Source organism: Pelodiscus sinensis, chromosome 3, assembly GCF_052426305.1.
Source record: "Pelodiscus sinensis isolate ZL-2025 chromosome 3, ASM5242630v1, whole genome shotgun sequence".
Lineage (NCBI taxonomy): Eukaryota > Metazoa > Chordata > Testudines > Trionychidae > Pelodiscus > Pelodiscus sinensis.
In genome coordinates this window covers 78,272,675-78,296,142 of record NC_143054.1, presented here as the reverse complement: position 1 = coordinate 78,296,142, position 23,468 = coordinate 78,272,675, and the positions used below count along the sequence as shown (strand labels likewise).

Sequence of the window (23,468 nt, the reverse complement as noted above, 5' to 3'; positions counted from 1 at the left end):
GTTTAAAATGGTATACCTTTGTTCATGTCAAAGCTATACTGGCAGTAAAATTCTTTTTTCTTTGTAATCCCCTGTTAGGTAATAGTTGAGAAAATAATAGATTCCAGGGACCTTTGATCCACTATTACTATAAAATAAAATGCAACTTAATTTTTTTCCCCTGGCCATAATGGCTTTAACCTTGTGTACTAATTTGAATGTGCTTATGGGGACAGAGTCTTAAATGAGACACAAATGAAGGAAAAAAATGATAATGCTGCCACTGTATATCTAATGAGCACTGTGTAATAAACCATAACCTCTTCAACATTTCTGTGGAAAATGGTGTGATTATTTTGGATGGCTGGCCCTTTGTGTATGGCTCATTACCATCTGGCATAATGTGTATTGATAGATCCTGTAATTGTCAACTCCTATTTGACATGCTGCCTTTAATAAATGTGACTTGCATGGCTGGAGCCAACTAATGGTAAACTGTAATTAAAGAAAATATATATAGTTAGTAAAATATGCACCTGTACACACATGCACACATGCACAAAGTATTTTGGTAGATGGTCTCTCTTTTTATCAGTTTTCTAGTCTTTGTGTATTTCCTACTTCAGCATGATAGTGTAGCAGCCAAGTACATTGCTTTGCCAACAAAAGCCTAAGTATCAAAAGACAGGCATGGGTCTTGAACAGTGTTTCGTCTTGCAGAACCTGCTAATAGTGAAATATTTTGAGCAGATGATTATCCATATATAGCACAGTAGAATAAAAGTTGATATACACGTGCTAGAATAATGGGGCACCAATCCTGATTAGGATGCTAGGCTGCTACCATCACGGAAATGATAGATAATAATTGCAATGTGAAAAATACAGATCTGGTTTTGATGATTCATAACTTAGAATTAAATTCTTCTCTGGAAGAAATGAATTCAGTAATAACAAGGTTGTCTGTGGCAAACAGGAAGGTTCACTCTTACAAGTATGGCGATCAACATCGACTTCTGTAGTGTTTATGTTGTCATTTAAAAAAAGTTTCTTATCCTTATGGCTATGCTGATAACCTTGCAAATGTGAACAGACTGTAAATTGAGGTAGACAGTCAGCTTCAGGGTACTGCTGTTGCTACTCATAGTTTTCCCAAGATGCTTCAGAATGAATTTAGTAAGAGTCAGGTCAATATTCTTCAGAATGCTATGGGCACAGCAAAACTTGACAGATCGGTTACATGTTCCTGTTTTGCAAAACTGTGAGGAACAACAGAGGTGGACACTAGAGCTGTTCACTTGGTAGAACCAAATACAGACTTGGGAGGGTAATACTAATAACCCCCTCCCTTCTAAATCCCAGCAGCAACCAAGAGGTTTTAGAGTAGGGGGAGAAAGCAGAGAGAAGGAATGCACATTTTTTTCCATCAACCAGGGTTGATAAAGGGGCTCTAGAATTTATCAGATTCCAATCTTTTGGAGACTACTGAAGATAAAACCACTCAACAGAGCCCAGGCACAGAACCCTGGAAAGACTCCCTTGGGCATTGTCCTTGGACAATGTGTGTCAGTCACTTAAATTAGTCTTTGGGTAGCAGGCTTAATCCCCTAGCTGTTAGGCCACTGGAGATTTTTTCAAATCCTTTGTATGAGAAAGGGATGATTGAGAGGAGAGATATGGATGCAGCATATAGGGAAGGGTGGTAGAAATTTCAGTTGGAGTGTGACAGATTGTACCCATGTACATGCTATTTGAAAACTCAAAATTTGCTGGGTTTTATTGTCCTAATAAAATGCCTATGGCTGCATTGTATGTGAAGTTACAAGATTCCACTGTATGGTGTTCTTAACACATGCTTCAAACTGAGGTTGGCGAACAAGCCTGCCACAAACAAAAGAATGTGTTCTCTGCTTAACTCACATTTATGCAGTACGCATGAAGCAGAAAGGGTAGACAAAGAAACCTCAAACAGGTGAGTGAAAGCAGCAGGGAATGTCCTTCCAACTCTTTGTCTTCTGAATCTCTGCTGGAAATCTTTTCGGGGGTAGGAGTGGGGACTGACACTGTAAAAAGGAGGGACAAGTACCTCAGGCCATCCCTCTACTATCCATCAATTCAGTGCATTAAAGGGACAAGGAAGTAGCCATTGAACTACTAGAGAAAGGGTCCTGACCTAAGAAATTTGCTTAGCAAGACTTCTGAAAACATATTGTGAGGAAAACTGCTTGAATTTAACATTGTTAGGCTCTGATTATGTTTTAACTTATAACCATTTTTGACATTTTATGTTTTCGTACTTGTACCCCTTAAAAAAATGTGTCTTTTTGTAGTTAATAAACTTGTTTTATCTAATCCAGATTGATGTGTTTGTGAAACTCCATTTGAGGTAACAGGATGGAGTATATACTTTCTGTTGATGATATGATAGACTGTAGATACATTGGTATCATCCAAGAGATGGCTGGCAGTACCAGACATACATTTCAGAGGGAAAATCTAAGAATAGGAGTGAATTGGGGGTCACCCTTAAGTATAACCAAGGTTAGTAAGAGCTGCAGTGTGGCTTGCTGCAGCCTACACACAGACATAGCTGTGAGTGACTTACATTCTGGAGGCTGTTGGTGAACAATCCAGACTGAAGGCTATATCAGCAAAGCATTGTGAAAGGTTAGAAGACCGGGTGACACAGCCACTCATTAGTTTGGATTGTACCCTGTGTATGTTTCAGAATGGGAAAAGGAGACAATTAAATTTAAGTAGAGACACAATTATGCAGAAGACTCTACGATAAATTCTAGGAAGGGGCAGGAGGAAGAAATAGTTGATTGAAGGGAAAGAGGCATTAGAAAGGCAAGATACACAGTAGCTACCGTATATTCTGGCGTACAAGACGACCTCTGAAGTTAAAAAACATCCCCCAAAAATCGGGGGTCGTCTTGTACGCCGGATGCCCCGCCGCCGGAGCCCCTCCGCGGCTTTGAAAGCCTCGGGGGAAGCCGGCGGCGGGGCATCCCAGGCGCGCATGGGATGCCCCGCCGCCGGCTTCCCCCGAGGCTTTCAAAGCCGCGGAGGGGCTCCGGCGGGCGGGCAGCCCATGCGCGCCTGGGATGCCCCCCCGCCGGCTTCCCCCGAGGCTTTCAAAGCCGCGGAGGGGCTCCGGCGGGGGGGGGGGGGCGAGCCCAGGCGCTCCTGGCGGCTTTGCTCCCGGTGCCTCTGGTCTGCTGGGGACCATCTCCAGCAGACCATGGACACCGGGAGCAAAGGAGGCGGAGGGGCGCTGGGGTATAAGATGAAACCCTATCTTTTAATTAAAAAGATAGGGGGTCGTCTTATACGCCCAGTCGCCCTATACGCCGGAAAATACGGTATGTCTACACTGCAGAGTTTTTGAGCAAAAAGTTGTGGAGCATCCACCCTACAAGCCCGTTCTTGCGCAAGGAAAAAGTACAGTAAAGCTTAAGAATACAGGGCTTTTTGCACAAGAGTTATTCCTCTCCCCAGGAGGAATAAGCCTTTTTGCACAAGAGCTCTTGAGCAAAAAGGCATTTGTGGACAGGCAATAGGGGTTTCTTGCGCAAGAAACCCCCATGGCTAAAATGGCCATCAGAGCTTTCTTGTGCAAGAGAGCGTCCACACTGCCACGGATGCTCTTGCACAAAAGCACATGGCAGTGTGGACACGCTCTTGCACAAGAACTTTTTGCGCAAGAACTCATGCGCAAAAAGTTCTTGTGCAAGAAGCCTGCAGTGTAGACATAGCCAGTATGTTTTTTAATTATTGGAAATAAAAAAATCAATTGACAAAGTTGCAGTTTAGTCTGGCACCCTGGCAACCTGACCAGTGCCAAACGAGAGAATTTGCCAAACCACAGGAGATCAATATTGTCTAGCAGCATTACCAACTAGGGTTGCCAGATGGTTTCAACAAAAATACTGGACACGCTTGACATTACATCACAATCTACATTACATCTTATTTAGAAAATACCGGACATCTATATTTTGTCATTTATATTTTTTCAATTTGTTTCCCCGAACAGAAAGCTCAAATACTGGACTGTCCAGTTCAAAACTGGACACCTGGCAACCCAATTACCATTGCTTACTGGGCTCTTAGGAAACACTTAGGGGTAATTTAGAGCTAACAAACAGCACAGAACACTGAGAGCGAGGACTAGTGGCTGTAAGCAAACTTTATGGGACTGTGTGAAACTTGGCCACATTCATGATAAGTGGACATCCAGTTACCTAAAATCATGCCAGGCCCTGGATGTTGCCAGACCAGAGTGTGCTGGACTAGAAAACTTTGACCTGTACACAATAAACTGTAGTGAACTGATTTATTTCTTTAAATTTCATGTGTTTTGAGGTGGCTGATTAGCAGGTTACCTTTACATGTTGCAACTTTAAAAGGGTGCCAGTGTACAGATGTTGTCTGTATAACATACTAAAGCAATCATCTTGTGATGGAATGGTGTGTGTCTCCACTCTTTTTTTTTTCTTCATGATTTCTTTTCAGCTGTGAAAACCATCTGTAACAACAACAACAAAATGTTTTTTAAACAGAAAACTTACACTTTTCTTTCTCTTCTTGCTAACAGTATGCGCATAAGTGGAGATTTTCTATCTCTATTGTTCTCTTTACTGCTTATTATGTACTGACTCTTGGGTCACATTTCCATTAACTATGGAATTGTCTTTGATAGACAAGTGCCAACGAGAATTGTAAAAGTCTTACCATCACCTTTTCAGGTGTTCAACACCTCAAGGAATCAGTTACAAAAGCCCTCAGATAAAATGTCCTAATTGCACCCTGAGAGCAGCAAACTGTGTCTGTCAAGCCAAGCAAAGAAAATGTGCAGTTCTCACAGAAAAGCCATCACACATGTTCAGGCATAAGACCTATTGCTATATATACAAATAGATAAACAGCAGAAATAGAGAACTTTGAAAAAGTTTCTGAACAATTGCCAATTTATTTTTCACTTTATATTAACTCTTGCCACTCATCTGAACAAGACTGAGGTTACATCTACACTGCAGGCTTCTTGCACAAGAAGTTTTTTGCGGAAAAGATCTTTTGCAAAAACGACTTGTGCTTTTGCAATGTGGACCTGCTCTTGCACCAGAGAAAAGTGATGCGCTTTTGCTCAAGAGAGCGTCCAGACTGCATTGACGCTCTCTCACAAGAAAGCTCTGATTGCCATTAACAGAATGGCCACCAGGGCACCCGTGCGTCTTTCATTAGGCTGTTTTTGCGCAAAAAACCCTCTGTTTTCCATCCACACACACGTTTTGTGTGCAAGAGCTCGTGTGCAAAAAGGAGTTATTCCTCATAGAAAGAGGAATACCTATACCGCAAAAACCCCAGTGTCGATTAGTTGTACATTTTCTTGTGCAAAAATGCCCTTGAGGTGTGGACGCTGTGTGATTTTTTTTTGCACAAAAACAGCTGTTTTTGTGCAAAAACTCTGCAGTGTAGGCAAAGCCTGACTTTAGTATTGTATTACTCTGAAATCATGTAATCTGTTTCAAAGATGATTGTCGTGCTGATATTAATGCAAGGTTTGAAGCCCACATTACAATTATGACAAATGGCAAAAGGATTAACAGACTATACAGATTTTGATTTTGTACAAGACAGAATAGGTTTGAATGAATAATTGGTTGTGTTTTTTTCATTATATATTTAACAATGTGTTTTTGTGTCATCCCGATTGTCCTTTTTTTGCTTTTTTATCTATACATGCACATTTTTTCATGTTCTAAGCATTCCTCTTGAGTGTAAATAGTTAATGGCTATTGCAATAATTTAACATTATGATATATTAGCTAACACAATATTAAGAGTCACTATCAGGAAGTTTAAGCTCAAAATTTAAGTTCTTTATAAAATGGTTTTCCAAAACTCAATATAGCTAGACATGTAAATGTATTTTCATGATTTTAAAACAAAGACAATGAAAACAGTTCAGTTCAGTTTACGCATTTCATCTGCAATGTTTGCAACTCAAACTTAGCAATCCTATGTTATGAGAACAAGTGAACTTGACTAGTTCATTTTCACTGTCAACACTGAATTAAATGTAAAAATAAGCAGACCAATATAATTGGTAAGTACATAATTTTATAATTTTAATAATCTGAAATACTATTTTAGCAGGAACATGGATCAGCATTTTAAAAAAAAACCCACTTAAACTAGTCACCAAAATCTATATTTAGACATCTAATTAAATAGTCTGATTTTCAGCAGTGAGCTCCTATAGCTCCTACTGAAGTCAATAGGAATTATGGGTGCTCAGCTTCTCTGACAGTCAGCCCCACTTAATAGTTGTGACTAACACTGAACACCCAAACTTTAGAGAGACTTTTGAGTCCATTTTTAACCTGATAGTATCATTTAAATATGCAAAGGCTTTTGGAGATAATGGTCAATAGTGCTCTTTTTCAAAAATGTCCAATACATTTTCTCATTTTAGTGGCACAGATTAGTGGTAATCTGAGTTCTACCTGTAAATTCAAGATAACCAATAATTATTTACTTGAAAAGTAGTTCCATACGCGGCACACTAGCAGCAGCTAGATGCATTGAAATCAAATTTTAAATCACTAATTTTAATCATTATTTAAATAAGCAAGCAAGAAATTTTGATTTAAATTATAGATTTAAATGGTAATTTGTTTGTTTTTTGTAGTTATTTGCCAAAATTGATGCTCATTAGTAACAAAACCTGTTGATTGGCAACTAAACATAGCCTTTAGCCTGGGTTAAATTTGGTGCTACTTTTTGCTAACCAGGAGGATGGACTGTAACTGTACACATAGAATCACAGAATACTAGAACTGAAAGTGACCTTGAGAAGTCAAGTCCAGTCCCCTGCCCTCACAGCAGGACCAACCACCAACTAGATAGTTTCTGTCTAACCTCCTCTTAAATATCTCAAGTGATGGAGATTCCACAACTTCCCTAGGCAATGTATTCCCGTGTTTTAACCATCCTGACAGTTAGGAAGTTTTTCCTAATGTCCAACCTAAACCTCCCTTGATGCAGTTTAAGCCCATTGCATCTTGTTCTGTCACCAGAGGCCAAGGAGAACAATTCCCCCTGCCTCCCCCCCGTGACACCCTTTAGATGCCTGAAAACCCCTATCATGTCCCCTCTCAGTCTTCTCTTTTCCAAACTAAACAAGCGTAATTCCTTCAGTCATCCCTCATAGCTCATGTTTTCTAGACCTTTAATCATTTTTGTTGCTCTTCTCTGGACCTTCTCCAATTTCTCCACATCTTCCTTGAAATGTACAGTAAACTTCTGATAATCCAGCACCTTTAGGACCCAGGGGGTGCCGGATTATCAGATATGCCGGACTATTGGAAGGGGGGGCTATGAGGAGTCTGGGGTAGGGTGCGGGGGACTGCCACCCCAGGCCCCTCATAGCGCCCCCTTCCGATAGTCCAGCTCTGCCCCAGGCGTCCCCGATTCAGCTGCTGCTGGTCAGTTTCAGCAGCGGCTGAACCGGGGATGCCTGGGACAGAGCAGCTGCGGTGCTGCCAGGTTGGTCCTGCATCGCCAAGGGGCGGGTGCTACGGGACCAACCCAGCAGCACCCCAGCTGCTCTGCCCCAGGCGATTCAGCCGCTGCTGAAACTGACCAGCGGATGATTCCAGGAAGCCCGGGGCAGAGCAGCTCTGCTCCGGGCTTCCTGGAGTCAGCCGCTGGTCAGTTTCAGCAGCGGCTGACTTGAGGACACCTGGGACAGAACAGCTGGGGTGCTGCTGGGTTGGTCCCGCAGCCCCGAGGGGCAGCACTATGGGGCCAACCTAGCAGCTCCAATTGTCCAGCAGCCAGAGCACTTACGGGTTCCTGATGGTGCTGGACCATCAGGAGTGCTGGAGCATTGGATGCCGGACCAATGGAGTTTTACTGTACTCAGAACTGGACACAATATTCCAATTGAATGCAGAGTAGAGTGGGTAGAATGACTTCTCGTGTCTTGCTCACTGCACTCCTGTTAATGCATCCCAGAGTCATGTTTGGTGGGGTTTTTTTTTGCAAAAGTGTCAGACTGTTACCTCATATTTAGCTTATGGTCCACTATGACCCCTAGATCCCTTTCTGCAGTACTCCTTCCTAGACAGTCATTTCCCATTCTGTAATGTGTGAAATGGATTGTTCCTTCCTACTTCACATTTGTCTTTATAAAACTTCATCCTATTTACCTCAGACTGTTTCTCCAGTTTGTCCAGCTCACTTAATAAGTGTACTGTTTATATACCATCATCTGAATTGTTGATGAAGATATTGAACAGAACCGGTCCCATAACAGACCCCTGCGGAACCCAACTTGTTATGCCCTTCCAGCATGACTGTGAATCATTAACTACTCTCTGAGATTGGTTATCCAGCCAGTTATGCACTTACTTTATAGTAGCCCCGTATAAGTTTTATTTGCCTACTTTATTGATAAGAAGGTCATGCAAGACTGTATCAAATGTCTTACTAAAATCTAGGTATACCATATCCACTGATTCTCCTTTGTCCACAAGACTCGTTATCCTATCAAAGAAAGCTATCAGATTGATTTCACTGGTCTACAATTTTTTAGAAGTCGTCTGCTTCAGAGATAAAATGTGCTATTTATTATGTATTTTGATGTGCTGAATTCAAATATGACAATTAAAACAACTGATTGGCTACTGTTTCCAAGATATTTAAGTTTTTACATTTTACGTCTATGTATATTGTGTAGATAGTAGAGTTTTAATCATAAATTGTAAACCTAGGTCTTTTCATGTGTTTATGGTTGCTTTACATGATAATATTTCACCTGTCCTATTTATGTAACACTTTAAAAATCAGCGAAAGGGTTATATAAATAAAATTTATTATGAAACAAAAGGCAAAAAACCATTATGTGCATAGTTTAGTCCTATTCAGTGTCTACTCGGCGCTTCTTGGCTTGTCTCTTGTATTCATTAAATGGAGCATCTCTTGTCACTGTCCAGCAATAGTCTGCAAGCATTGATGGGCTCCATTTGTCCTGATAGCGTTTCTCCATTGTTGCAATGTCCTGGTGAAATCGCTTGCCGTGCTCGTCGCTCGCTGCTCTGCAGTTCAGTGGAAAAAAATCTAGATGAGAGTGCAAAAAATGTATCTTTAGTGACATGTTGCAACCAAGGCTTTTGTATGCCTTGAGGAGGTTTTCCACCAACAACCTGTAGTTGTCTGCCTTGTTGTTTCCGAGAAAATGTATTGCCGCTAACTGGAAAGCTTTCCATGCTGTCTTTTCCTTGCCACGCAGTGCATGGTCAAATGCATCATCTCGAAGAAGTTCACGAATCTGAGGACCAACAAAGACACCTTCCTTTATCTTAGCTTCACTTAACCTTGGAAATTTTCCACAGAGGTACTTGAAAGCTGCTTGTGTTTTGTCCATGGCCTTGACAAAGTTCTTCATCAGACCCAGCTTGATGTGTAAGGGTGGTAACAAAATCTTCCTTGATTCAACAAGTGGTGGATGCTGAACACTTTTCCTCCCAGGCTCCAATGACTGTCGGAGTGGCCAATCTATCTTGATGTAGTGGGAATCTCTTGCACGACTATCCCATTCGCAGAGAAAACAGCAGTACTTTGTGTATCCAGTCTGCAGACCAAGCAAGAGAGCAACAACCTTCAAATCACTACAAAGCTGCCACTGATGTTGGTCATAGTTTATGCATCTCAAAAGTTGTTTCATGTTGTCATAGGTTTCCTTCATATGGACTGCATGACCAACTGGAATTGATGGCAAAACATTGCCATTATGCAGCAAAACATCCATGACTTCTAGGAATAACATGATGCAATTCATATAATGTATGATGCAATACCAGCTTCAGATTGCATCATTCATTGTTTTGCCTAAAAAGCAAGTACTGTCCAAACCCAGTCATAGATTTATTCATAGATCCAGTCAAAGATGTATTTTAGTCATTTCTGGTTTAAATTGAGATCCCTTCTCTTTATAACTCACTTATCTCTACCATTCGCAAGTCAAGGGTCGTATATACTGACTCAATAGCATATCTTGAAAGCTAGAGCCAATTAACAATTTTAAGCATCATTTTAGTTCTCAATGACCCAGAATTAGTAAAGTTTGACTACATTTATTTCAGAAGCATTTTGGCTGTAGAGCAGTGTTTGACATGATTTGTTCTTTACAAATCCATGCTGGCTGTTACCTATTACCTTATTATCTTCTAATTGTTTGCAGATTAATCCCTTAATTGCCTGCTCCATTATCTTTCCGGGCACGGAAGTTAAACTGACTGGTCTGTAGTTTTCCCGGTTGTTCTTATTTCCCTTTTTATAGATGGGCATTATATTTGCCCTTTTCCAGTCTTCTGGAATCTCTCCCGACTTCTATGCTATTTCAAAGATGTTAGCTAAAGGCTCAGATACCTCCTCTATCAACTCCTTGAGTATTTTTGGATGCATTTCATCAGGGCCTGGTGACTTGAAGACATATCTAACTTTTAAGTAATTTTTAACTTGTTCGTTTTTTTATTTTAACTTCTAAACTGATCCCATTTCCACTAGCATTCACTATGTTAGGCATCCCTTCATCATCAACTTCTTGGTGAAACAAAGTCATTGAGAACCTCTGCCATTTCCAAGTTTCCTGTTATTGTTTCTCCCTCTTCACTGAGCAATGGGCCTACTGTGTCCTTGGTATTACTCTTGCTTCTAATATTTTTATAGAATGTCTTCTTGTTATCCTTTGTCTCTAGCTAGATTGAGCTCATTTTGTGTCTTTGCCTTTCTAATCTTGCCCCTGCATACCTATATTGTTTGCTTATATTCATCCTTTGTAATTTGACCTAGTTTCCAGTTTTTATATGACTCCTTTTTGATTTTTTGGATCATGCAAGATCTCCTGGTTGAGCCAAGGCTGTCTTTTTTTTTTTTTTTTTTTTTTTTCCTTTGCCATACTTTCTATCTTTCCGACGCAGTGGAATAGTTTGCTTTTGGGCCCTTAATAATGTCCCTTTGAAAAACTGCTAACTCTCTTCAGTTGTTTTCCTCTTAGTCTTGCTTTCCATGTCACCTTACTTAGCAGTTCTCTGAGTTTACTAAAATCTCTCTTCCTGAACTCTGTTGTCTCTATTTTATTTAAGCTGTGACATAGCTTAATTTACATTTATTTTGATTTTTGTTTTTCACTTTTCTGATATTAGAAAATGGTGAATGATGCATTTCTTATTTACTAGATTATTAATTTTTCCCTGTAATTTGTCAAGTGCTGTTAGATCAAATTAAATTACAATTGCACAAAAAGAGAATTTTATTTTTTATTAACTAACACTGCCTTAAAAGTTTTAAATATATAAGAATTTATCAAATAAATCACCAATAGGTGTTTTGCATTTCCATTGAATTGCTTTATTAAACAAAGGAAGTATTGCCCATAGTTAGTCAGTACATTACAGGCTACCCCTGACTTGCAACGCCATTGGCTCCTGGGGAAACATCGCAAGTCGGGGGGCATCATAAATCGAACCTTCATTTACGATAGGCAGCATGCGACATTGTAAATGTGGGCTGAGGACATAAGTGGGTTTTTTTTGGCCCCTTCTGCACTTACAAAAATGATTGTAAGTGTGGGGGGTCGGAACTTGGGTGGTCGCATGTCGGTGGTTTCCTGTACTTCTGGTCACCATTGTCCTTCAGATTTTATAATTGGTAGCTCTCATTCTTATATACAGTAAAACCTGTGTTATCTGGCACGCCAGGGGATTAGAGCGTGCCAGTAACCTAAAAATTCTGGTTATCTGGGGTGGGGAGAGCCGTGCGGGGTCTATGGGGGAGGGGGATGCGGGGGGGCATGGGAGCCATGCAGGAACCGGGATGAAGCCTGGTGAGGGGGGCTTGGAAGCCGGGGGGCAGAAGGCAGAGATGGCTGACCTATTGGGGGTGCCAAGAGCCGCGGGGGGAGCCGAGATGCTTGCTCCTTGCTTCTGGCTGCCTTTCGCCCCTCCTCCAGGTACATGTAGCATGTTTGTCTGAGGAGCTTCCCACCATTTAAAGGGCCAGTTTCTTCCGCCCCCCCCCTGACTTTTTTTGCCTGCTTCTACAGTTTTCCAGATGCTTAAGTTCCGGATAGTGCAGGTTTCACTGTACCTAGTTTTTATTCACAGCTTAGAAAAATAAAACAAGCTTTCCTGCTTTTCAGTTCCCATCCATAACAATACATTGGTTCTTAACATTTTGAATGAACCAGTCATTGAACTGAATTAGTTGAATGAGTTGAAATGATGACAATATCTCTGACTCTGCTTGAGAGACTACTGCTGTCGAAAACAGCTTTAGTATTTTGACAAACTCTGTTTATAGGTGCTGAACCAGTGACTTTCATCAGTTCAATGGTTTCAGTTTCTTTAAAATTTGGCAGCAAATATGTACTGCTTAATATTTTTTGTATTTAATCCAAATGATTTAAATATAATAAATTAGGACTTAGCATAAGTTGTCAGTTTCAAATTTAATTACAAATAAATTTATTTAAAAAGCTTTAATTTAAATACAAATCTGATTTAAATTTAAAAAAATCTGATTTTTTTTTTTTTTTACAGTGATTGATTTTTATCCAGCTTGGCTGGCTGGCTGGCAGGCAGGCAGTTCATCTGCTTTCCTCCTACCTCTCCTTCTCTCCCACTCCACACAAAGTACAATAGTTGCTGAATCAGACTAAGTGGATAGTCATGCTGCCTCAAATCAGGTGACAATGAGCATCAGATTGTGGTAGACTCAAGAGTAAGGAGGACAAGTGGGTGGAACATGTGGGGAGCAAGGAAGAGGAAAAACAAAGAACTGAAAGAATGTAGCGGATAATATTACCAGATCAGGTTGAGAGCCAAAGAAATCAAAGGAAAGGGGAAGTAGACTGAAAGAGAGCAGAAGGAATGATAAGAAGAGACACTGAAAAGGAAAGTGACACATATATGTTGCCCCACTCACTTCCACAGCTTCCAGAACACTCCCATATATGCTTACCTGACTCCAACTATAAAAGGCCACAGGATAGATGTCCTGGTGCTTTATTTTGCAAATCCATCCCACCCACCCACATGGGTGCCTCCCCTTTTTTGTGGTACTTGTAGAGCCCTATGTGGATGCAAAATTGGTACCCTCGTCCGCATCTGCATCTACAAAAATGATCCACAGATCTTTGCAGGTGCAGATACCCATGGATATGAAACAGAGATCTTCAGATTTGCAAGGTACTCAACATAAAATTTGTATCTTCATCCATATGCATGAATGTGGATACTTGCAGATATTTGCATATTTGCAGGACTTTAAGCCCCTCATAATGCCCTCTGTGAGGTAAGGCAGTGCTGTTATCCTCAGTTTACAAATGGGGAACCTGAGAGAGAGTGAGTAGCTTGCCCGAGGGCACACAGGGAAGTGGTACAGCAGGGAATTGAATTTAGGCTAGAAGCCATCTTTCCTGTCATCTGGTCATTGTAAATGTTAAGTTTGCAGAGAAATAGCTAGACATGTAATACTGATTCTTTTTGTTTCCAGTGGCTACTTTTCATTAAAGACTGCTAAAAATACATTGGAAGCCACAAGTGCTCAGCATCTCCAATGATTAGTTTACATTTATTTAGGAATCAAACTTTAAGCAGTCAGTTTTGAAAATTTTAGCCATTAAAATGCTGTTCTGTTATTAGGGCCCAAATGTATGGTCCATTTTGATCAATTTCACGGTCATAGAAGTTTAAAAATTGTAAATGTCACGATTTCGACTATTTAAATCTGAAATTCCATGGCATTGTAATTGGAGGAATCCTGACCCAAAAAAGCAGTTGTGGGCTGTTTGCAAGGATATTGTTGAGAGGAGGTTGCGGAACTGCTACCCTTGCTTCTGTGCTGCTGCTGGTGTTGGCGGTGTTGCTTTTCTTCTGTGCTGTTGTCTGTAAAGCTGGGCCTTCAGTCAGCAGCTGCCACTGCCCAGCCTCCCAGCTCTGAAAGCACAGCATGGTATTGCCTTCTGCACTGCTGCTGGCAGAGCGCTGCCTTCAGAGCTGGGTGACCATCCAACAGTTACTGCTCTCCAGCTGCCCCACTCTAAAGGCAGCACAGTAGTAAGGGTAGCAATACTCTGACACCTCCACCTCCAAATAACCTTGTGACCACCATCACACACACCACACATACACATACACATACACATACACATACACATACACATACACATACACATACACATACACCTGTAAGTCCCTTTTGTGTCAGGACTCCATATTTGTCATGGCCATGAATAGGGATGTAAAATTTTGATTAATTGGCTAATCGAATAGTCAATGCGATTTGCTTCAACTATTCAGTTAGTCGATAAGGGTGCCTCCAACTTTGAAGTGTAGCAACAGCTCCAGAGCTGTCCCCCGCTGTCCCTGTGCTCCCCATAGAGTTTCAAACTGGCAGCGCTTCATGGAGCCTGGGGTCAGCGGGAGTTCCCAGCTGACCCTGGGCTCCATGTGGCGCTGCCGCTTTGAAACCCCACATGCAGCCTGGGGCCAGCTGGGGACTCCCTGGGCTGCATGTGGCGTTTCAAAGTGGCAGACCCCAGACTCCATGCGTTGATGCCACTTTAAAGCACCCTCTTCTCTCTACCTCCCCCTCCCCTGCCCCATCTTCCTTGCTGCCTCTTTCTGATAGAGGCAGCAAGTCGGGGGGAAGCGACTAGTCAACTAGCATGTTGACTGATAAGCATTTGCTTATTGGATGGTCAGCTAGTTGTTCACATCCCTAGTCATGAATTTGGTAGGGTCCTACTTATTTCCTTTCTACATAGACAGTCATTTATAGGGGAAAATGGTCAATGAAATAAAATATGAGAGATGAAGTGATTCTTGAACCATTTTATTAAGATGTGGTCCATGTAAGAGTGAAAATTTTAAAATCTCTACCATAATCCCAAATTTCCATCAGACGACACCTAAATATATTTGTTGTATTTGGTTTAACTGGAGACTGAGCCAGTCAATTAAACTTAGTTCAGTCCATTGGTCAAGATAAGATATTGTAGTTTATATGTATTTGGTACTGCTTTGATATGTATTATGGATGACTTAAATGATTGTTCTTTGTTAAATAAGGTGTAGGATGGATATTGTTGTAAATGTAATCATCAGGGCTCTCAGCCTTTTGTAAGGGCTTTTTCAGAAACGGTAACCAATCTAAATATATAAATAAGCTCTACAGGGCAGGGATAATCTTTTTGTTCTGTTTGTAAAGTGCCTAGCGAGATGGATTTCTGGGTACTGCCACAATAAAATTTTTTAAAAATATATAATAACATTTATTTTAAAAATCTCCTAGGCTGATATCTTCTTCAGTAAGCTTGAAAACAGAGAAATTTAGAGAAAGCAGAGCAAGATAAATGGTGGAAAATAGTACATTGATTAGAACAGAGGTTCCAGATTGCTGTGCCGTGGACCTCTGGCTGCCAGGCCGCAGCTGCTCTGGGGTTGGGGTATACCACTCTCACCATGGTTGTTGGAAGAGATGTGTCCTGCTCCGCTCTCAGCCAGTCTGTGCCAGGCAGGGGTGGGGTCTCCTCCTGGCCACAGAAGAGCACTTCCCTGTGCGACAGGATCCACGTGGCCCTCCCACTGTGCAGGGAAGCGCTCGTCTGTGGCTGGGAGGAGACCCCACAACACATGGCCCTCACAGCGCAGGGAAGCGCTCTACCACAGCTGGAGGAGACCCCCACCCCAGCCCGGTGCTGGTTGGCTAAGAGGCAGGGCAGGGCAGACCTTTCCCAACAGCCGTGGCAGGAGGGGAGGTGCTGGGTGGTGTACCCCAGCCCTGGCCCCCAGAGTCGCTGTGACGCAAGCAGCAGCACAGGGCTAGGTGAGGGGGGCAGGGCAAGCACTGGGGGCTCTAGGGGTAGGACTAGTGCTGGGGGGCTATGGAGGGTGAGCTAGTAGTGGGGGGGCTATGGAGACGGATGGCATTGGGCGGCTCTCAGGATGGGGCTAATATTAGGGGCTAGTAAGGGGAAGGCTCGGGGGGTTGGGTGCAGTGGGGCTCGATACAGAAGGCTGGTACTGGGGGGTCAGGTTGTGGGGGGGGCTAGTATTGAGGCGTTTGGGATGGGGGACTGGCACTGAAGAGGTTGGGTGCAGGGGACTCTGGGGTCAGTGGCTTGTGCTGGGGAGTAGTGGAGGGCTGGGGAGGTCTAGGAGTTAGAGCTGGCACTGGGAGCTGAGCTTTTACTTGCATATTTGTGTATTCGTCATTTACATAATGAAGATGCAAATATGCAAATAAAATGTTACTGGTCTGCCCAAAGTTTGTGAACGGGTTTCCTGATCCCCGATAACAAAAAGTTGGGAACCACTGGATTAGAAGATAAGTGCACTTGAACCTCTTTAATCCAGCAACCCTGGGAAACAATATATACAGGATTAAAGATTTTGTGGGGCCAAGCGCTCCAGGGGCAGGGCGTGAGGGAAATGAAAATGGGGTGCTTAGCTGACATCCCCTTCCTTCTCCACTGCTATAGGAGCGATGGGGAAAAGCCTCAAGGGAAGTGCGTCACTGTGCTGCCATTCCGCCAGCTAGAGAGAAGAGGGGGAATGGGAGTGGCAGTGCACAGACCCGCTTCCTCCTCTGTACAATGGGTATTCCTGGATTAGGGACACCTGGAGTACAGAGGTTCAAGTATAATAGGCTTTCTGTTCAAGGGAACACCTGATAATTTCCCCAAATTATGTTTGTAACATGGTGCGCACAACAGCAAGAATACAATTGGAGAGCTCACTGAATACAGAAAATAAAATGGGGAAAGAAATTTGGAAGCTTTTGGAAAGTATGAGAGACATGTATTTATGCAACTCTCTCATGGAGAGCTATGCTGAAGTCAAAGAGGGGATTTTGGTTTCCTTCATTAAAGGCTTATTAAATGAAGAAATGGTACAGTCGTCGTTTTGCTTCAATAGTTGGAGGTCAGAGAGGCGGGTCTGATCTCCTCAGAATATTAATGTCTGCCTTCAGCTGGGGGAAATGAGCCGTCACTTGAGTTAGCTGCAGCTTTATGTGCTCGTCACTAGGGATCCCCATATGTCCTGCGATCTTCAGCAGTCGGAAATGGCAGAGCTCAGTTGTAGAGAGCAGAGGGCTCTCATTAGTATTCATAACAGGTAGCTCAGCTCAATGTGCCCAGAGCAAGTCTGTTTAATGTTGATCAGCTGTCCATCTGATACATTGAATTGATATGGACATTTCCTCCAAGGGCTGCCCTGACAATGACAGCAGGAGCATCGGGATGTCTTGTTAGTCTTTTTTTTTATCAGTGCTTGAAATTTGGTTAACCCTTTAGTATACCCAAGGCAAGAATATGTGCAGTACCATGTCGTTTGTGTGGCTGTGTATACAGAAGGATTTTCTCCCCTGCCTTTTTGAGAAACCATGTCAGTCTTGAAGTTAGCTGCCTAAATGGTGAATGCTTTGCCCCCTGCTTTGTCTCTCAAAAATAACACTTCCCTGCATGCAACAGGATAATGAATAATGAATGTCAGCTTTTAGAACTCTTTTGTTGAATAATTTTTGTTCTATGGTAATAAATATCGTGAAAACATCAGTTCACCTCCCCACAGCCACTCTGCTTTCTTACTTGCTGTTATGCTGCAGCAGAAATCAAACCTAAACATGGATTAATAAGGATCGGTGGGGTAATTTATTCACTGAATAAATCAGTCCTGAACCCCTTTCCTTGGAAATAAAGTGTGGAGAACATAACAGGGCTCTGTTTAGGATTACAATTTAATTTTATGTTTGCTACATCAGGTCTTGATTCTGCAAACATTTTAGAACATACATAACTTTACTCATGTGAGTTATTTTCATTTAAGTAGTTTCACTGACATTAGTAAGTAAAGTTGTGGTTGTGCTTTCTAAATTACAAGATTAGGGGCTAAATGTACCAATTTCATGAATTGCAAACTGTGAAATTAACAAGAGGTTTATTGCTTTGCTCCTTGAATGGTATTGGTCTTTCTCTTTCTTGCATTCAGTTGTTGTGCCTGCTTGCCATGCCATGCCATGATTCTACCATAGGCTTGAGCAGAGGTGGGAAATAAGGGTATGTCTATACTACAGCACTAATTCGAACTAACTTAATTCGAATTAGTTAATTCGAACTAAGCTAATTCGAACTAGTGCATCTAGACCTAAAAACTAGTTCGAATTAGCATTTTGCTAATTCGAACTAGCATGTCCACATTGAGTGGACCCTGAACCGAGGTTAAGGCTGGCCAGAAGCAGTGATGGCAGGGCATCAGATTAGGACTTACAGCGTGGAGCTGCTGTCTCAGGCTAGCCGAGGGCTGTGCTTAAAGGAACCCGACCCCCACCCCGGACAGACAGTTCCCAGGAGTTCCCTGCTCGCTTGTCTAACTCGATGAGGGACAGCAAAGCAGTCCTGGCTTGGAGTGCCCTGAATGCTCACACTCGGCACATCATAGCACTCAGCCATCAGCCCGGCGGCACTTGCCGCAGACTGCCATCCGGGGAGGGGAGTCAATCGGAGGGCTGCAGGAGAGCTTCCACCCCGAGGAGCCCGCAGAGCCACCCCGGTCTTCCCCATCGGGGGCTCATACCCCTCACCTCCTTCCACTTACCCCTCCCTAGCCCTCCTTCCTGATGTACAAAATAAAGGACACGTGTGTTCAAAAATAGAAACTCTCTTTATTGAACAAAACTCGGGGAGACTGGGAAAAGGAGGTGGGAGAGGGGAAGAGAGAGGGTGGGAGAGGGGAGGGCAACTAAAATGATCAGGGGTTTGGAACAGGTCCCATATGAAGAGAGGCTAAAGAGACTGGGACTTCTCAGCTTAGAAAAGAGGAGACTGAGGGGGGATATGATAGAGGTCTATAAAAGCATGAGTGGTGTGGAGAGGGTGCATAAAGAAAAGTTCGTAATTAGTTCCCATAATAGAAGGACTAAAGGACACCAGATGAAATGAATGGGTAACAGGCTTCAAACTAACAACAGAAAGTTCTTCTTCACAAAGCAAATAGTCAACCTGTGGAACTCCTTGCTGCAGGAGGCTGTGAAGGCTAGAACTATAGCAGAGTTTAAAGAGAAGTGAGATCAAGTCATGGAGGTTGGGTCTATGGAGTGGTATTAGCCAGGGGGTAGTAATGGTGTCCCTGGCCTCTGTTTGTGGAAGGCTGGAGATGGATGGGTTGGACATTGTCTTCGGTCCATCCCCTCCAGGGTATCTAGTGTTGGCCGCTGCCTGGGCAGGCTCCCGGGAGCCGCCAACCTGGTCCCGGGAAGAGGCGGAGGGCTGGGTGGCAGCGGGTGGCTGGCTCGAGCCGTGCCAGGTGCAGGGTCTGCTGGCTGGGTGCTGGCAGGCTTGCACCTGGCACGGGCACTGTAGCCAGACCGTGCCCCTTTAAGGGCTCCAGGGCCGGGAGGGGGGCAGAAGAGTTTCCCTGGTGGTGCCCAGAGTGGCCACCAGGGAAAGCTGGGGAGGACTAGCCTCCCACTAGTTCAAATTAAGTGGCTACACAGCCCTTAATTTGAACTAGTTAATTCAAACTAGGCATTAGTCCTCATAGAATGAGGTTTACCTAGTTCGAATTAAGCACTCCGCTAGTTCGAATTAAGTTCGAACTAGCGGTTTGCATCTGTAGCGCCTATCAAAGTTAATTCGAACTAACAAACGTTAGTTCGAATTAACTTTGTAGTGTAGTCATACCCTAAGCAATCCATGGACAGGATGCTGTTCCCCAGGGTGTCTGGGCTTTTGGTGCCTGCTGTCCTTGAAATCAGATTAATTGCCAGACACGACCACTTTAGAAAAAATATCCTTTATCCTCTTCTTCGTACAGTAGCCTAGAAGGTCAGGTAAGCACTCTCTGAAAGAGAGGCAGGTGCCACTTCAGTTTAGAGATTGCCCTTCTTTGCCAATCCTTAGCAATTCTCTCCATTCTGTGGGTTGACTTTATGTAGTCCACTTCCCCTGAACATTCCTACATTCTGATACTGGTCCACAAAATTTAACATTGTTTTTACAGCTGTTACATCATTTCTCCTTTTCCATAGCTGGAAAATGCCAGAGAAAGGAGAGCTATATATATAGAGAAAATACTTCTTTTTCAGTGCAGAGATTGGAGCCTCCTATATTGAGTAGGGATGTGAAGGGATAACCAGTTACCCAGTAAGTATTGCCTTATTGGCATGATTACTGAGGTAACCAGTTAACCAGTGCCAGGCCTGGCCTGAGCAGCCAGTGGTGTACCATGGCTGGGGGGCTGCTTCAGCACAGCCGGGCCCACCGGACCTCTGCCGAGGGGCTGTTCTAGTGGCTCCACCTGTGGCATGCCGCAACAGGCCAGTTAACATTTTAAATGGGATTTTACATCCCTAATATTGAGCCCATCAGAATGAAAAATTGACTTGTAAAATTTAATCGAGCACTGTTCTGCACAATCTCTTACTTTGTGCAAATTTCCAAAGGAATGTAGATAGTCTCCACAATTTCTACTAAACAGATCAACTTCTTCCCTCACCCTTACCAGCACTCTGTGGTTGGTTTCCTTACTAGTTTCTTTTAAGGGATGTTGTAAAAGTCTTTAAAACAAGAAAAATGTTGACTAGTAACTTATTTGTATTCTCTGAGAAAATTAATACTGAGGAGAAGAATTTTTCCTTATGGAAACCGAGGATTTGACCGTATCATGTTATAATTGCGGAGATGACATCATACTGTCTCTAATTACTTCTTGTGCACTACAATTTCTAAAGAATTATGGTGAAGCAACAATTATAAAACATTCTTGTGTAGATGAGGAACTGTAGAATGGTTTATCAATAATCTGCATTGTGTTTGTGGCTTCAAAAATAAATATTTTATCTTTGTTTTAAGTCAAAGAAGTCTGGCAGAGATTACAGAGCTGATCCACACTGCCTTTCTGGTGCATCGTGGGATAGTAAACATTGGTGAGCTGAAGTCTTGCGATGGCCTACTGAAGGACATGCAGTTTGGAAATAAAATAGCTGTCCTGAGTGGAGATTTTCTTCTAGCAAATGCTTGCACAAGCCTAGCTCAGTTACAGAACACTAAGGTAAAAATGTTTCTATTACTCTAATATGTAACAGCTCTGGTTGTTAGATAGCTACTGAACAGAAAAAGCTGAATTGGGGCATCTTTTCACAGTAAAAATTGGCATAGTTCCATTTTATGTGCAGCTGGATTGACAGCTGGATGCTGCTCCAGGTAGGTCTACCAAAATATTTCAGAAATGTTACCACTGCTAAGGCTTTAGTATATGTTCTGAAACAGTGATTCTATAGATAGTAGTGGATGAAAAGACAAGGCTGGTGAATTAACATATATATGCTGCTGCGTCTGCAAGAGTGTAGAACAGAGACAGTACAGTAACTCTTTGGCAACATTCCAGGTGTGAAGTTCAAGACATAGTTAATTATTTAGTTTTATATTGTGCCTTTTTTTGGAAGGAAAAATGGATTCTGTTTCTTCTACTTTTTAGGGAACTCTTTGGGATCTTTTCATTTTGGTCTGCACAGGTGTGATTTGCCTTTTTGCAATTTGTAAAAAGTTGTTAGACATCCAGATAGCTTTGGGCATTGAGTGCCCTATGAACAAAAGTCCATTCTCATATTAAAGGACAACTGTAGCCAGTTTGTTCCGCATCAGTTGTCTGAAAGTTTACGAGATAGGAAGGGTTTTACATTATGAATAAACTAGAATATATGTGTATATGCATTTGTTTATGTGTAAAATGATATTTATGCATTAGGTGACTAGTATTGTCATACAGGTGAAATTTGTAAAGTGGAAAAGTCCAAAATGGCTGAGAACTTGAATCCCATTGATGACTGAATCTGGTGATGCCCTAAAAACAAAGAGACTTCTCAACCATGTTGTCTGTCTGCCTGGAATGGCTTATGAATGTGAGTGCCAACTTCAGGGCAGACAGTTACAAACCAGGGCATAAACTCCAAACTGGTTTTGAGTTCTGTACTTAGTTTTCTTTGATCAAGTATCAAGTGTGAACCCAACAGCCTTAATGTGGAGTCAGAAACAGTCCCCTTGGGCATTTTGATCTATCTTGCCATGCAGGCAAAATTGCCTTTGTGATAGATGGTCCTTGTAAGCTGGCTGGTGTAGTCCTGGTCCCCAGACCTGTGCTCCAGCTGGTGAATAAACATCCCTTTAAACTAGGGATGTTAAGGACTAGTCAACTATCCAATAAGCAAATGCTTATCGGATAGTTGACAGAATAGTTGGCTAGTCGCTTCCCCCCCGCCCCTGCTGCCTCTATCCAATAGAGGCAGGAAGACAGGGAGGGGTTAGAGGTACTTCGAAGTGGCAGTGCCGCACGGAGGTCCTGGGCTCCATGTGGCGCTGCCGCTTTGAAATGCAGTGGCTCCTCCCAGCATTTCAGAGCGGCAGCGCCGCATTGAGCCTGGGGTCAGCTGGGGACTCCCCTGGTGCTGCTGCTTTGAAATGCTGGGAGGAGCCCAGGATCATCTGGGGAATCTCTAACTGACCCTGGGCTCCATGGGCATTTCAAAGCAGCTTGGAGCCCAGGATCAGCTGGGGAATCCCCAGCTGACCCCGGACTTAGTGCAGCACTGCTGCTTTGAAATGCGGGATGCTGTCGTACCTCGGTGTTCTGTACCTTGGTACCTTTGGTGGTCTGAACTGTCAGTGTCAGTGTCGTCTGGTCAGGGTCGTCCTGGCGCCCTCCTGACAAGACCTCTACTCCGTCGGTGATGATTGTGTGCGTAACAATCGGTACTCCCTTTATCTAGAGTGTTAGACCCCGTGCACTTGGCTCAACACAGGAGATCTCCTGAGAGGCCCCAGAAATGACAGATGCAGGCAAGGATTGAAATCAATCGAGCAGGTTTATTGTCAAATGCGAAGCTCCTACCAGTTGGTAACAGAGATCAGTACAATGTTACACCACTGGGCACTATGGCCCGCGTTGACAAGGTACCAACACCAGGCAGGCCTCTTGCCATATATCAGATATTAACAGCGGTTAGTCAAAGTTAAGTACTGTGCATTCTGTAAGTTTAGGCAATGACACCTGCCATTCAGGTGCCTAGTGCGCCTCCTCCTCCCCATCCCTCCCCCGCCCCAGGTCGGCCGGAGAGCACCCTCTGCAGTGTCCGTTTATAGACAGGTACAAACAAATTACATCACTTCTTTACGTACCAGGCTGCCACCCTCTGTTGCCTCATTACCACCCCTCGCCTTATGGAAGGGGGGCTTACTTACTATCCTTCGTGCTGTCAATCTTGACTCGGTCCTGAACCTAGGTTGGTATGTGCATTAGTTTTGGGGGAGTCTTTGTACCAAGACATTTCTTATTAAGATGTTCCTCTAATCCCCTTTGGCTTACAGTTTGTACTCAGTGTCTCCCTGTGTCCTTCCATGCTCAACCTAACTTTTATAA

The 23,468-nt window shown here is 43.0% G+C and overlaps 1 protein-coding gene across 2 annotated transcripts in view; it reads left to right on the top strand.

Moving 5' to 3' along the window:
• The window catches only part of PDSS2 (decaprenyl diphosphate synthase subunit 2), a 208,822-nt gene that overhangs the window by 112,103 nt on the left and 73,251 nt on the right, over positions 1-23,468 (top strand). For both annotated transcript variants that reach the window (XR_016349154.1, XM_006123168.5), the window contains exon 3: positions 20,906-21,104. Coding sequence is in view for 1 of the 2 variants with exons in the window: in XM_006123168.5 (XP_006123230.1) it covers positions 20,906-21,104 (199 nt within the window). In the remaining variant the exon portion in view is untranslated. The remainder of the gene's footprint in view (positions 1-20,905; positions 21,105-23,468) is intronic.